General features: G+C 40.2%; 1 protein-coding gene across 1 annotated transcript in view; it reads right to left on the bottom strand.

Annotated features, from left to right (window-relative positions):
* Positions 1-587: 587 nt before the first annotated feature.
* LOC100555376 (zinc finger protein 420) overlaps positions 588-17,108 on the bottom strand; it is a 38,979-nt gene continuing 22,458 nt past the window's right edge. Inside the window, exon 6 of the mRNA XM_062973225.1 lies at positions 588-2,108. Within this exon, the coding sequence (XP_062829295.1) occupies positions 828-2,108 (1,281 nt within the window). The 3' untranslated portion in view covers positions 588-827. The remainder of the gene's footprint in view (positions 2,109-17,108) is intronic.

The raw sequence follows: 17,108 nt of genomic DNA, 5'->3' as shown, positions 1-17,108 counted from the left end.
TGAACTCTGCATCTTTGCTTCCTAAGCTCTAAATTCTTTACAGCCACACGGCACTCGACGCTCTGCTTGCTGTGAGCTCAATGCTCAACCTTAAATATTGCTGTGTTTGCATATTTTGGATGCTCTGCTGTATTTTATGTAAGTTATATAAATATTTTAAAATAAACCTTTTGTAATCTTCAAGACTGAACTCTGCATCTTTGCTTCCTAAGCTCTAAATTCTTTACAGCCACACGGCACTCGACGCTCTGCTTGCTGTGAGCTCAATGCTCAACCTTAAATATTGCTGTGTTTGCATATTTTGGATGCTCTGCTGTATTTTATGTAAGTTATATAAATATATTAAAACAAACCTTTTGTAATCTTCAAGACTGAACTCTGCATCTTTGCCTCCTAAGCTCTAAATTCTTTACAGCCACACAGCACTCCACGCTCTGCTTGCTGTGAGCTGAATGCTCAACTTTAAGTATGTTTGCCTATTTCTGGATGCTCTGCTGTATTTTTGAGTAGTTTTCCTTAACACAAAAAAATCCTAACAAAAAGAACACACACAAATAAAGAGAAAAATACAGCCAAAGCAAAAGAAAAAATTTACAACAACATATTTTTACTTTTCTTACAATAAGTCCTAGACGACAACATTATTCATACACTTCTTCAGCTCATCAAGATCTAGTAAGGACAAAATCCCAGAGTTTTCATGTCATTAACGGGTTTTCCCAAATAGTATATCCGTTTCACCCAAAGCATTCGGATTTAACAACCCTGTTATGCTGAAGTTGTTGCGCTCTTCCATTTCTGCGCATATAGTATTCTTGCTGAAAGAGTCACTGAGAATCGGCCAACAAGGGAACCACCGGAGAAGGGCAACCCTGTGATCCCAGCAACACTTCACCCTCTGGCGACTTGTGGGTTTTCTGATGCCGCATGTAGGACCCCCTGTCATGGAAGCTCTTCCCGCACTCCAGGCACTCGTAAGGCTTCTCCCCGGTGTGGGTCCTCTGGTGCACCTTGAGTGTGCTGCCACTGGTGAAGCTCTTCCCGCACTCCATGCACTGGTAGGGCTTCTCCCCGGTGTGGGTCCTCAGGTGGGAAGTCAGGTTTCCGCTCTGGCTGAAGCTCTTCCCGCAGGCCAAGCATTTGAACGGCTTCTCTCCTGAGTGGATCCTCTGGTGTACGCAGAGACTTTCCCGGTGGTTGAACCTCCTCCCGCACTCCGCGCACTGGTAGGGTTTCTCCCCAGTGTGGGTCCTTTCGTGCTTAATGCACGACCCACTATCCACAAAGGCCTTCCCGCACACCATGCACTTGTACGGCTTCTCCCCCGAGTGGGTCCTCTGATGCTTGATGCACGAACTGCTGTCGCTAAAGCCCTTCCCGCACTCTGCGCATTTGTGCGGCCTCTCCTTGGTGTGGATCTTCTGATGGGAACGTAGGTTCTGAGACCGACTGAAGCTCTTGTCACATTCGGTGCATTTGTACGGCTTCTCTCCCGTGAAAGTCCTTCGGTGGCTGGTGCATGCTCCCTGGTGACGGAAACTCATGCCACAATCCGCGCATTGATACGGCTTCTCCCCGGTGTGGGTCCTCTGATGTACTATCAACGTGTTACGGGCCCGGAAGCTCTTTCCGCATTCTGCGCACTGATACGGCTTCTCTCCGGTGTGCCTCCTCTGATGCACCAAAAGAGCATGGTCCCGGAGGAAGCTCTTCCCGCACACCAAGCACTTGAAGGGTTTCTCTCCTGTGTGGATTTTCAGGTGGTTACTGTAGGCGCCGCCGTCGCTGAAGCTCTTCCCACATATAGCGCACTGGTACGGCTTCTCCCCGGTGTGCTTCCTCTGGTGCACCAAAAGCGCAGAGTTCGAGGTGAAGCTCTTCCCGCACTCCGAGCACTGATACGGCTTCTCTCCCGTGTGGACTCTCGCGTGGACCGTCAGTGCAGAGCTCTTGATGAAGCTCTTCCCACATTCCGTACATTGATAGGGCTTCTCCCCGGAGTGGAGTTTTTGGTGCGCATGTAGGTACGACAACTGGCTGTAGCTCTTCCCGCATTCTGTGCATTTGTAGGGCTTCTCCCCCGAGTGGACTCTCAAGTGGATAATAAACTGGGATTTATATCTGAACTGTTTCTCGCAGACAGGACACGCATGGTGGTGAGGTCCCGGAGGGTCCTGGATTTCGCTATTCTCCGTCCTCTGAGAAGTCGATGGTTGCATAGGATCATAGAGCTGGAAGAGGCCTGGTGTGCCATCCAGTCCAACCCCATTCTGCCAAAAAGCAGGAAAATCGTAGTCAAAGCATTCCTTTCCTTTCTTGGATTGGTCCATTTGGACATTCGCTTCACATCCCAAACCCTCCTTTCCTGGTTCAGGTCTAATTGTCTCTGGAGGAAACACGTCTTCTTCCTCATTGCCTCCTGGACCAAAAAGGAAAAGAAAAATCTCATCAGCCACTCAACATGGAAAACAGAAGATCGCATCACAAGTTGTACATTAAACCACCTGCTGCTTGTGTGAGAGTCTCCATTTCCTCTTAAAACAATTGGTGGAGATCTTGGCTTGCTTTGGAAGATGCTTTTACAGCCACCCCTCCACATTTGTGGGCTAGGCATCTACTGACTTCAAGCATTTGTAGGTACAAATATGTTCTCTCTTGGTACAAGTATGTCCTTTCTACAGTGCTAATGTTGTCTTAGGGCTGGGTTTTAGCACAGCTGGTAAATCACCAGCATTAGTAAGATCTACCAACTAGAAGGTGGCCAGTTCAAAGCCTGGGTCGGGGTGAGCACCTGACTGTCAAGCCCAGCTCACTGTCTACCTAAGCAGTTCAAAAACAGCTTAGAGCTGTAAGTAGAGACATTAGGTACCACTAATTAAGAGGGGAGGTATTTTACAACAATATAAAAAAGAAAAAGACCAGAAATGCTGGTGACCAAAACGAAGGAGAAAGTCCTGACGGCTCTTCGCCATAGAGAAGGGAGCAACAGCACCCCCTGCCCCCAAGGCACCAAAGCTATTAATAATAATAACAACACACCAGACATCACAGTTGTGGAAAAGAACAAGGTTTGGATAATTGATGTTGCCATCCCAGGTGACAGTCGCATTGACAAAAAACAACAGGAAAAACTCAGCCACTATCAGGACCTCAAGATTGAACTTCAAAGACTCTGGCAGAAACCAGTGCAGGTGGTCCCGGTGGTGATGGGCACACTGGGTGCCGTGCCAAAAGATCTCAGCCGGCATTTGGAAACAATAGACATTGACAAAATTACGATCTGCCAACTGCAAAAGGCCACCCTACTGGGATCTGCACGCATCATCCGAAAATACATCACACAGTCCCAGACACTTGGGAAGTGTTCGACTTGTGGTTTTGTGAAACGAAATCCAGCATATCTATCCTGTTTGCTGTGTCATACAACGTCGTTGTGTCAATAATAATAATAATAATAACTACTACTAGCTAATAATAACCACCACCACCACCACCACCACAACTTTATTTTTCTATCCCGCCTCCATCTCCCTGTAGGGACTGGGAGCAGCTAACACAGGGCGAAGCCCAAAAACCATAGAACAGAATAAAACAGATAAAAACAGCAACTTCGAATAAGTAAAACACAATAAAATCAGGCATAAATACAAATGCAATACAGTAACAGTAAGACACCAATTTAAAACATGAAATAATGAGATAAAAGACCACCAATTTGGAGAATGGACCTCAGCACAACATACCTTCTTCTGCTTGTCCTGCCCTGTCTGTCCAAACAGTATTGAATGTTTGCAGTGTATGTGTACTGTGATCCACCCTGAGTCCCCTTGGGGAGATAGGGTGGAAAATAAATAAAGCGTTGTTGTTGTTGTGTAGTTGAAGGCTTTCATGGCCAGGATCACAGGGTTGTTGTATGTTTTCCGGGCTGTATGACCATGTTCCAGAAGTATTCTCTCCTGATATTTCGCCTGACGTACCTCACAACCTTTGAGGATGCCTGCCATAGATGTGGGCGAAACGTCAGGAGAGAATACTTCTCGAACATGGCCATACAGCCCGGAAAACATATAACAACCCTGTTGTTGTTGTTATTATTATTATTATTATTATTATTATTATTGAGTCCTCATTGCGTAGTGGAAAAAAGAGGGGATGAATGAGAAAGATATACAGTAGATTAAGTATCTATAACATAAGTATATACAATACTAACCTACTAACAAATAGACTTAAGTAATTGCTTTTGGGCGAGTGGGCTTATTAACAAAAGACCCTCCTCATAAACATAGCAGAGTAACATATTAGCAGCAGCGTGACAAAGCACCAGTAGCTAAAAGTGATAACAGGAACAAAAACACCCAGACCAATGTTATCTCTTCCTTTGGAGGCTTTTCTTTGTAGCAAAAACAATATGGTTTCATTATTTACAAACAGAAGGTTTCCATAACACAAATAAAGTTGTTTATACTTCCTTCTTTGCTTCCATGCTGGGCTTCTTTCTCATGCAGATAAAAAGCTTCGCTCTCACAGAGTCTCCTCTCACACCGAACTTACACAGGAGCTTCAAACAGGATCATTTCACACAGCAGCCTTCACACTGGAGCTTCTCTCGCTGAAGCTTCTCACACAAGGCATTCTCACACGGGGGCTTGTCTCAAAAAAGCTTCTCACACCAGACCTTCTCATACTGGGGCTTGTCTCGCAATGCCTTCTTACCCTGAGGCCTTCTAAGCTTTTGCTTATATTGAACTACAGCTTTTGCTAAGTGATTGCATCCATTTAACCCTTTCAGTGCTTGGCTCACATTTTTGTAATTAAAAATACCAAGTTAATTTTTAATATTTCTGACAATAGCTTCCTATGAATAGCTTAGCAATAAAAAGAAACCACCAAGAACCTTCCGGGAAGAAAAGGAAAGAGGACAACAACTGGAAAGAAATATCCATCACAAGATCATTCTTTTACCTAGAAGAAACATGGACTTTCCCAAAACTCTTCTTAGTGATGACAACACAATGGAAAGAAAGATTCATCATAAGATTATTAGGATTAAAAGACAATAAGAGCTGTCTTTCATATAGAAGGAACATGGACTTTCCGCCTCCATATCTTAGAGCAATGTCGGAGTTGCGACCTTTTGGAAAAGCGCTCAAGACTTGGCTGTTTGGTTGTGCATTTAAGTAAATCAGATCTAATTTGCCAAATAGTCACTGTTGAGAATGTTTTTAGGTTGAATGTTTTTATGTTGAATGTTTTTATGATGAATGTTCTTTATATTGTGAAATGATATTTTAAATTGTAAGTCGTTCGGAGCACTTGGGTGGAGAGCGACTAATTAAGAAATAAAGTGAAGTGAAGTGATGACCATATCATTAAGAAGATGGCATAAAGGCACCAGTAAGTCTCCAAACAACCGGTTGTTTACAGGATGTCCTTGTAAACAACCCAATCAGCTCCAAATCAGAACTGGCTCAAGTAGTTACACGATTTCAAAGTAAACATGAGCTCGACACTTTGACAACCTGAAGGCAAATTGGCTGTGTGCGTCTTCTGAATGTGATAAAATCATTCACTCTGCCACCATAAATACATGGACCCCCATTACCTGCAATCCTGTCTCCGTCCATCCATCCCAGCTCGAAGGGGTCTCCTTCGTCCTCCAGGCGGGAAATGAGGGCCGGTTTTGGGGATCCTGCTGAAGGAACAGGTAGTGAAAAACACTCAAGTTATTCCACATCTTCCCCAGGTTATTTCCCCAAGGTTGCTTGTGACTTATTCCCCACATCCAATCCGCCTTATGAAACGTTGAGGGGCCCGTCCCCTCCACGTATAATGGCTGTTGTGTATCGCATCCTTGTCTCCTCACCCGGGGAGGCGGCGTGGCCATAGTTCTCCATCATGACCTCCTTGTAGAGGCTCCTCTGTGTTGTGGTCGACTCTTCTGCTTCTGAGGAGGGGGCTGAACAGGAGGCTGAAGAGGTAGTACTTGGGGATTCAGGGCCAAGTGTTGAGGAGGAAGGAGAAGGCGAAGATATACTACAAGTTCCTACATTCCAAGAATGGCAAAGGGCAAAAGAAGAAAGAAGAAGTTCAGTTAGAATCGCGGCAAAAACTCTGAGCAATCAGACCTTGCCCTAGGAACATCTGAGCTGGCTGCTCAGGGATGTAAATTAGCAGCGAAGCCAGTAGTAAGTGCTGGCTACAACCAACCTACTTGGCGCATTTGTGTTCTGGTCTCCATGCTACAGCTACAGCTACAGCTTCTTGCCAAAGACCCTTGTTCCTAGATATTACCCGTGTTGCACAAGTTTGCCCTTCCCATACAATTGAATAGTCCGACTTCTGCCCTGTAGTGATGGTATTGTGTGATCCATTTTAAGATGTTTTAATATTTTGTTCTGTTATGCATTTTAATCTTGCATTTTGTATTGTGTTTTAACTGTATGTTGAACTTTATTCCTTGGACTTTGTCCCCATGTAAGACACCCCGAGTCCCTTCAGGGTGATGGAGGCAGGTTATAAGAAATATATTATTATTATTATTATTATTATTATTATTATTATTATTATTATTATTATTATATTATGACACAGCAAACAAGATAGATATGCTGGATTTTGTATCACAAAATCACAAGTCGAACACTTCCCAAGTGTCTAGGACTGTGTGATGTATTTTCGGATGATGCGCGCAGATCCCAGTCAGGTGGCCTTTTGCAGTTGGCAGATCGTAATTTTGTCAATGTCTATTGTTTCCAAATGCCGGCTGAGATCTTTTGGCACGGCACCCAATGTGTCCATCGCATTATTATTGTTATTATTATTATTATTGTTATTATTATTATTATTATTATTATTATTATTATTACTGTAAGCCTCTTTGCTGAAAACTCTTGCTCCTGTCCCCATGTAAGCCGACCCAAGCCCTTCGGGGTGATGGAGGAAGGTTATAAGAAACATATTATTATTATTATTATTATTATTATTATTATTATTATTATTATTAGGGATAGGTTAAAAAGGGTTTAACCTATAGCACTACCACGGCTCATAGAGCTAGTATATATAAATAAGATATTATATAGAGATAGATATAAGATACTATATAGATATAATATAGAGATATAAAGATAATAGATAATATAATGTAGAAATAGATACAATATAGAGATAGCTATAATATAGAGTTCGAAATAAGATATAATATACAGATAAACGTAACATATAGATATTATATAGACCTAGATATAAGATATATAGAGATAGTGTAATGTAGAAATAGAGGGAGGAGACTCAAAGTGGGTATACATATATACATCATATACACACAAACACACACATATATACATACTTTGTTGGGTACTCGGCGGTGCCCGGGTTATTTGAAAAAGACATTGTTTTGGGGGTGTTAGGTAATATCATTTAGTTAACTGGTAACACTATTTATTAGGAAAAAAAGCCAGTCTTTGATTTCGTTTTGTATGAATGCTTCCATTAGAAAATATATAACTATGTGGGTGAACTACAATTCCCTGAATCGTGGGTCAATCCCCCTCAAACCAGGCCTATATGCACATTTTTACGTATTTTATAATGGGAGTATTAATAAAAATGAAATCAAAGACTGGCTTTTTCCCCTAATAAATAGTGTTACTAATTAACTAAATGATATTACCTAACACCCCAAAACAAACAATGCCTTTTTCAAATAACCCGGGTATCGCTGGGTACCCAAGCTAGTGTGTATGTATGCATGTACATATATATACATACATACACACACACACATACATATATAACTTGGTCTAGCATACAGTTATCACATTTGATATATGAACAGTGCCGTTGGTCTTTCATATTTGCTGATGGCTCGAATAAGAATGAGTGAATGAATTTACAATATATATATATATATATATACACACACACACACACACACACACACAAGCTGTGCCCGGCCACACGTTGCTGTGGCAAAATCTACCCTTCTGACTGGCAGCCAGGGGAGAAGGGCTCTTCCTTGTTCTCTGTAATTTGGACTTTATTTTTCTAGGGTTTTTTTTAATTGAAAGACAGAGATTGGATGACTATGTCTTTTGTGGCCAAATTTGGTGTGATTTGGTTCAGTGGTTTTGCTGTTTACTCCATGGGAAAAATGCACATTACATTTTTATATATATACTAGCTGTGCCCGGCCACGCGTTGCTGTGGCGAAGAATGGTGGTATGGGAAATAAAGTATTGAGGAATTGGTGGTAGTTAAGGTAAAGGGTAAACGTTTTCCCCTGACGTTAAGTCCAGTCATGTCTGATTCTGGGGGTTGGTGCTCATCTCCATTTCTAAGCCGAAGAGCCGGCGTTGTCTGTAGACTCCTCCAAGGTCATGTGGGATGACTGCATGGAGCGGCGTTACCTTCCCGCCGGAGCAGTACCTATTGATGCACTCACAATTACATGTTTTTGAACTTCTGGGTTGGCAGAAGCTGGGGCTAACAGTGGGGGCTCTCTCCGCTCCCCCAATTCAAACCTGCGGCCTTTCGGTCCAGAAGTTCAGCAGCTCAGCGCTTTAACATGCTGTGCCATCAGGGGATATTATTTCCTAAAGGTTGTGAATATACAATATTTCTGATTGTTTTTTGTTTTTTTTTGTCTGTTGGAAGCAAGTATGAATGCTGCAATTAGGAAAAATGATTAGGATGTAATGGCCTTGCAGATTTAAAGCCTAGCTGTTTCCTCCCTGAGTGATTTTTTGGTTGGGAGGTGTTAGCTGGCCCTGATTCTTTCCTGTCTGGAATTGCCTTGTTTTCAGAGTGGTGTTGTTTGCGATATTTTATGTGCTTCTACTGTCTGTGGCCCTGAGAAAACAGAGGATTGGCCAGACTTTGATGATGGGAATACTTTGTTGGGAGGTGTTAGCTGGCCCTGATTGTTTTCTGTGTGGAATTCCCCTATTTTCAGAGTGTTGTTCTTTATTTAGTGTTCTGATTTTAGAGATTGTATTGTTCTGTTTTATTATACCACATTAACTTTTATATATTCTGATTTTAGTGTTTTTGAATACTTGGAGCCAGATTGTATTCATTTTCACGGTTGACCGCAACACAATAATAATAATAATAATAATAATAATAATAATAATAATAATAATAATAGTGGTAGTAGTAGTAGTAATGATAGTAATGATAGTAATAATAATGACTTTGGTAATACATAGTGCTTCACTGCCTTCTCAGCTTCCTTTCTGGAAGAATCCTTTCTTGGGAGGTGTTAGCTGGCCCTGATTGTTTCCTTTGTGGATTTTCCAATTTCCTTGCTTTATTTACTTTCTTTATTTCTTTATTACTGTCCTGGTTTAGAGATTATATTGTTCTGCATTATTCTATCCTAGAAATTATTTCATATCAAAGTAGAATCTCACTTATCCAACATTCGCTTATACAATGTTCTGGATTATCCAACGCAGTCTGCCTTTTCATAATCAATGTTTTTGTAGTCAGTGTTTTAAATTCATTGTGATATTTTACTGGTAAATTTGTAAATACAGTACAGTAAAGTCTTACTTATCCAACATAAGTGGGCTGGCAAAATGTTGGATAAGCAAATATGTTGGATAATAAGGAGACGTTAAGGAAAAGCCTATTAAATATCAAATTAGGTTATGATTTTACAAATGAAACACCAAAACATCATGTTAGACAACAAATTTGGCAGAAAAAGTAGTTCAATACGCAGTAATGCTATGTAGTAATTACTGTATTTATTAATTTAGCACCAAAATATCACGATATATTGAAAACATTGACTACAAAAATGCGTTGGATAATCCAGAACATTGGATAAGCGAGTGTTGGATAAGTGAGACTCTACTGTAATTACTACATAGCATTACTGCGCGTGGAACTACCTTTTCTGTCAAATTTGTTGTATAATATGATGTTTTGGTGCTTAATTTGTATAATGCTTACCTAATTTGATGTTTAATCAGCTTTTCCTGAATTCCTTATTATCCAATATATTTACTTATCCTGCTGGCCTGTTTATGTTGGATAAGTGAGAGTCTACTGTATATTGATAATCTTATATTATCTGCTTAGAATTGGATTATATGAGGCTCCTTCTTCACAGCTGTATAAAATGCACACTGATTATATGCTAGTGTGGAGTCAAGATAATCCAGTGCAAAGCAGATAATATAAGATTATAAATGGGTTATATAGCTGTGTGGAAGGGCCTTGAGTCTACACTGCCATATAATCCAGTGCAAATTAGATAATCTGTGGAAGAAGTCTAAGTGAGGCCTATATCTGCCTGTCCCCTAACTGAACCCTGGCTGTCCCTTGGTTGCTAGGCAACGAAGTGGGCAGAGATTAGCCCTCTAAACTGGCAGCAATTGGATAAAAACAATTATTGCTCTCCCTCTAATTAGGACTTTATTTTTCTTTTCTTTTTGTTGTATCAACCCTGAGGCATGTGTGATGGGTTGTGTTGTCAAATTTCGAGGTTGGGGGGCCTGTAGTTTTGTTGCTTTGTCCGCTGCCCTGATGCCATCACTCTTTTATATATATAGATAGCTGTGCCCAGCCACGCTTTGCTGTGGCGAAGTATGGTGGTATGGGAAATAAAGTATCTTATATTATCTGCTTAGAACTGGATTATATGAGGCCCCTTCTTCACAGCTGTATAAAATGCACAATGAAGTGGATTATATGGCAGTGTGGACTCAAAATAATCCAGTTCAAAGCAGATAATATAAGATTATAAATAGGTTATATAGCTGTGTGGAAGGGCCTTGCGTCTACACTGCCATATAATCCAGTGCAAATTAGATAATCTGTGGAAGAGGCCTGAGGCCTAAGTCTGCCTGTCCCCTGGGCTGAGTTGGTTGCTAGGAGATCACGTGGGCAGAGATTAACTGGCAGCAACTGGATAAAAACAATTATTCATTTCACTCTAATTAGGACTTTATTTTTCTTTTCTTTTTGTTGTATCAACCTAGAGGCATGGATGATGGGTTTTGTTGTCAAATTTCAAGGTTGGGGGGCCTGTAGTTTTGTTGGTCGCCGTGATGCCATCACTCATTTATATATATAGATTGCTGCTATAGTCCCCCCCACCTTTGAAGTTGACTGAATGGCATTGGTGGTTGTTTGATATTATTACTGTTGTATAAACCTTTGTTTTTACTTCTGTTATATTATCTTCTTGTGTTTTAAACTGTGTATATTGTTAATGTATTTGCGCTGTTACTTTTGTAACGTTGTGAGCCACCCCGAGACCCCATGGGGGAGATGGTGGCGGGGTATAAATAAAGTTTTTATTATTATTATTATTATTATTATTATTATTATTATTATTATTATTAAGGGTTTGGGGGGAATGGACCTTGATTTTGGGAATTATAGTTCACCTACATGCAAGTAAATAGTAACTCCCACCGACAATGGACTGGGACACAAACTGGCAAAGAGAAGCCCCATAACCAATTGAATATAACGCAAAGGTTTGGGAGGAATTGAGTTTGATTTTAGGAGTTATAGTTCACCTACATCCAGTGAAATAGTGACCTGCACTGACAAAAGACTGGGACCCAACTTGGCACAGAGAAGCCCCATGACCAATTGAATATAACACAAAGGTTTGGGGGGAATTGACCTTGATTTTGGGAGTTATAGTTCACCTACATCCAGAGAAACTGTGACCCTAACCGACAATGGAAGGGGACCGAACTTGGCACAGAGAAGCCCCATCACCAAGTGAACATAATGCAAAGGTTTGGGAGAAATTGAGTTTGATTTTGGGAGTTATAGTTCACCTAAATGCAAGTAAATAGTAACTCCCACCGACAAAGGACTGGGACACAAATTGGCACAGAGAAGCCCCATGACCAACTGAAGATACTGCAAGGGTTTGGGGGGAATGGACCTTGATTTTGGGAGTTGTAGTTCACCTAAATGCAAGTAAATAGTAACTCCCACCGACAAAGGACTTGGACACAAACTGGCACAGAGAGGCCCAATGACTAAGTGAACATACTGCAAGGGTTTGAAGGGAATGGACCTTGATTTTGGGAGTTGTAGTTCACCTACATGCAAGTAAATAGTAACTCCCACCTGCAATCAGCGAAATAGTGACACCCCCCCCCCCCCCACCACCACCACCGACAATGGACTGGGACCAAACTTGGCACAGAGAAGCCCCATGACCAAGTGAAGATACTGCATGGGTTTGGGGCAGATTGACCTTGATTTTGGGAGTTATAGTTCACCTACATGGAAGTAAATAGTAACTCCCACCGACAAAGGACTGGGGCCAAACTTAGCACAGAGAAGCCCCATGACCAAGTGAGCATAATGCAAAGGTTGGGGGGGGGGGGAATGGACCTTGATTTTGGGAGTTGTAGTTCACCTACATGGAAGTAAATAGCAACTCCCACCGACAAAGGACTGGGGCACAAACTGGCACAGAGAAGCCCCATGACCAAGTGAAGATACTGCATGGGTTTGGGGGGAATGGACCTTGATTTTGGGAGTTGTAGTTCACCTAAATGCAAGTAAATAGTAACTCCCACCAACAAAGGACTTGGACACAAAGTGGCACAGAGAAGCCCCATGACTAAGTGAACATACTGCAAGGGTTTGAAGGGAATGGACCTTGATTTTGGGAGTTATAGTTCACCTGTATCCAGCTAAATAGTGACCCGCACTGACAAAGGACTGGGACCAAATTTAGCACACAGACCCGACACGGCCCTGTTGGGCCTACAGGCCTGGCTTGGGCGGTGACTGACCTTGGCATATGGGAGTTGTAGTTCACCCTCGTCCAGAGAGTCCTGGCAAATAACCCAGCCGTCAAATAATCTTTTCAAATGACGCCGGGTCCCAAAGCGAGTGCGACAGAAACACACACAGACATTTTACCTCCTAGTCCGCCATGATGCCGCCTCCTCCTCTCCACTTCCTCTCTAGCCCATTTCCGGTTTCTCTATGACCCCCCTCCCTCCCTCTCTTCCTTCCGGTCTCCCTCCTTATCATAATTCGCAGCCACTCTAGGAAGCCGTGCTTTGTTCTTTGGAGGACTGAAAGGCGGGGGGAACTTTTTCCATCTGTATTTATTTATAATTGGGAATCCTTCTAATTCTTTTGCAAGAACAGCCTTGCTTGCTGGCCCTCTCCACCATCATCTTACAGCTCTGCTTCAGAATAATAATATACTAATAATAATAATAATAATATGAGAATTGTAATATACTACTACTACTGCTAATAATAATAATAGGAGAGGTTGGGTGGTCCTCTGTTGGGAGGGCTTTGATGGTGTCTTCCTTAATGGCAGGAAAGGGGTTGGACTAGATATCCTTTGAGGGTCCCTTCCAATTCTAGGAGTCTAGAGTTCTCATAATGAAATAATAAATATAATGAAATAATAATATGTATAATCTATATATATAAAAGAGTAATGGCATCACGGCAGCGGACAAAACAACAAAACTACAGGCCCCCCAACCTCAAAACTTGACAACACAGCCTACCATCCACGCCTCTAGGTTGATACAACAAAAAGAAAAGAAAAATAAAGTCCTCATTAGAGAGAGAGGAATAATTGCTTTTATCCATCTATATATATAAAAGAGTGATGGCATCACGGCGACCCACAAAACAACAAAACTACAGGCCCCCCAACCTCGAAATTTGACAACACGACCCATCATCCACGCCTCTAGGTTGATACAACAAAAAGAAAAGAAAAATAAAGTCCTAATTAGAGAGAGAGGAATAATTGCTTTTATCCATCTATATATATAAAAGAGTGATGGCATCACGGCGACCCACAAAACAACAAAACTACAGGCCCCCCAACCTCGAAATTTGACAACACGACCCATCATCCACGCCTCTAGGTTGATACAACAAAAAGAAAAGAAAAATAAAGTCCTAATTAGAGAGAGAGGAATAATTGCTTTTATCCATCTATATATATAAAAGAGTGATGGCATCACGGCGACCCACAAAACAACAAAACTACAGGCCCCCCAACCTCGAAATTTGACAACACGACCCATCATCCACGCCTCTAGGTTGATACAACAAAAAGAAAAGAAAAATAAAGTCCTAATTAGAGAGAGAGGAATAATTGCTTTTATCCATCTATATATATAAAAGAGTGATGGCATCACGGCGAGCAACAAAACAACAAAACTACAGGCCCCCCAACCTCGAAATTTGACAACACAACCCATCATCCACGCCTCTAGGTTGATACAACAAAAAGAAAAGAAAAATAAAGTCCTAATTAGAGAGAGAGGAATAATTGCTTTTATCCATCTATATATATAAAAGAGTGATGGCATCACGGCGACCCACAAAACAACAAAACTACAGGCCCCCCAACCTCGAAATTTGACAACACGACCCATCATCCACGCCTCTAGGTTGATACAACAAAAAGAAAAGAAAAATAAAGTCCTAATTAGAGGGAGAGGAATAATTACTTTTATCCAATTGCTGCCAGTTAGAAGGTTAAGCTCCGCCCACTTGATCTCCTAGCAACCCAATAAAAAATAATAAAAAACACTAAAAAATAATACAATAAAATACTATAATAACAGAAAATAACTAAAAATAATACAAGAAAATAATAAAATATAATAAATAAAAAGATAACTTACAATAAAATTAATTAAAAAATACAAATAACGTCAAATAAAAATTACACAACAATTTTTAACCAATACCACCACCACTTTGCCACAGCAACGCGTGGCCGGGCACAGCTAGTATAATATAATAAACTAAATGAGATAAGGAAAATTAAATTAAATGGGGAAAACAGTGAGGTGATAAATAAAAGATTGAACTTTACTTCCAGTGGTTGAATCTATATGATGATGATGATTGTTGTTGTTATTATTATTTCATGAATCATATTGCAACAGCAATAACCTGTGATTAGCAATTAATATTAATAAAATAATCATCATCATCATCTATTTGAGATAAGAGCAAATTAAAAGGGGAAAAATATTACAGGGGAGGAATATTCAAGCAATGTATACATTTGGAAAAATGCTAACTTAAGTTCCAATTGTTAAATTAATTGTTTATTTATTTCTCCCTTTTATTCCTTGATTAAGACACAAAGCAGACCACATGCAAATCTTATCTATATATATAAAAGAGTGATGGCATCACGGCGACTCACAAAACAACAAAACTACAGGCCCCCCAATCTCGACGTTTGACAACACAACCCATCATCCACGCCTCTAGGTTGATACAACAAAAAGAAAAGAAAAATAAAGTCCTAATTAGAGAGAGAGGAATAATTTCTTTTATCCAATTGCTGCCAGTTAGAAGGCTAAGCTCCTCCAACTTGGTCTCCTAGCAACCCAATAAAAAATAATAAAAAACACTAAAAAATAATTTAAAACACTAAAAAATGAATACAATAAAATACTATAATAACAGAAAATAGCTAAAAAGAATACAAGAAAATAATAAAATATAATAAATAAAAAGATAACTTACAATAAAATTAATAAAAAAAATACAAATAACGTCAAATAAAAATCACACAACAATTTTTAACCAATACCACCACCACTTTGCCACAGCAACGTGTGGCCGGGCACAGCTAGTAATATAATAAACTAAACTAAACGAGATAAGGAAAATTAAATTAAATGGGGAAAGTAGTGAGGTGATGAATAAAAGGTTGAGCTTTAGTCCCAGTGATTGAATCTATATTATTATTATTATTATTATTATTATTATTATTATTATTATTATTATCTCATGTATCTTCTTGCAACAGCAATAAGCTGTGATTAGCAATTAATATTAAAATAATAATAATAATAACAATCTATTTGAGATAAGAGCAAATTAAAAGGGGGAAAATATTTCAGGGGAGGAATTTTGAAGCAATGTATAAGTTTTGAAATGACAAAAATGCTAACTTTATTCCCAATGGTTAATTTGTTTAATGTGTTGTCGAAGGCTTTCATGGCCGGGGTCACAGGGTTGTTGTGTGTTTTCCGGGCTGTCTGGCCATGTTCCAGAAGCATTCTCTCCTGACGTTTCGCCCACATCTACGGCAGGCATCCATACCTCTCCATGTGAGGTATGGAGAAACTAAGCAAGGAAGGTTAATATATATCTGTGGAAAGTCCAGGGTGAGAGAAGAACTCTTGTCAGTTGGAGGCCAGTATGAATGTTGTAGTTAATCACCTTAATTAGCATTGAAAAGCTTCATCTCCTGGCTTTTCCTGCCTGGGGGCATCCTTTGTTCAGAGTCATTGGCTGCCCCTGATTGATTCATGTCTGGAACTTCTCTGTTTCCAGAGTGTTGCTTCTTATTTACTGTTCTGATTTTTTTTTTAATTTTTTAATACTGGTATCCAGATTTTGTTCATTTTCATGGTTTCCTCCTTTCTGTTGAAGTTGTCCACATGTTTGTGAATTTCAATGGCTTCTCTGTGTAGTTGTTGGAGTGGTCAAGCATTTCTGTGTTCTCAAAGGCACTGCAGACTCACTCAACCAGAGAAATCAGCCATAGCAGAGCACTTGATGAACCAACCTGGACACAGTATATTATTTGAGAACACAGAAATACTTGACCACTGAAATTATTATTATTATTATTATATACATCACACAGTCCTAAACACTTGGGAAGTGTGATCTTTTTAATATGAAATCCAGCATATATGTTTGCTGTGTCATACTCTGTCTTTGTGTCAATAATAGTAATAATAATAATAATAATAATATAAAAGGAATTTTCCAGGGAGACTCATTGTCCCCTCTGCTTTTCATTATTGCCATGATCCCTCTGTCAAGTATCTTACAAAAAACAAATTTCTGCTATCAAATATCTAAGAAATCTCAGAACATTTTGCATCTGATGTATATGGATGACCTGAAGCTGTATGGGAAAACGGAAACTGAAATCCAGTCTCTGACTAACATCGCACAGACAGACTACAAACAGAGGCACAACTATGTGGCCCAAATGATTAATTGGAACTTATGCCTCAAGTACCACCTTCCAGCAGCAAAGAACTGGTGGGACCACAAACCTGCAAAAGTCTTGGAAAATGAGCACGCAAAGA

This window comes from Anolis carolinensis, chromosome 2 (assembly GCF_035594765.1).
Source record: "Anolis carolinensis isolate JA03-04 chromosome 2, rAnoCar3.1.pri, whole genome shotgun sequence".
Lineage (NCBI taxonomy): Eukaryota > Metazoa > Chordata > Lepidosauria > Squamata > Dactyloidae > Anolis > Anolis carolinensis.
Note: the sequence above shows the minus strand (reverse complement) of the source record. Positions and strands in the feature narration are given on the sequence as shown.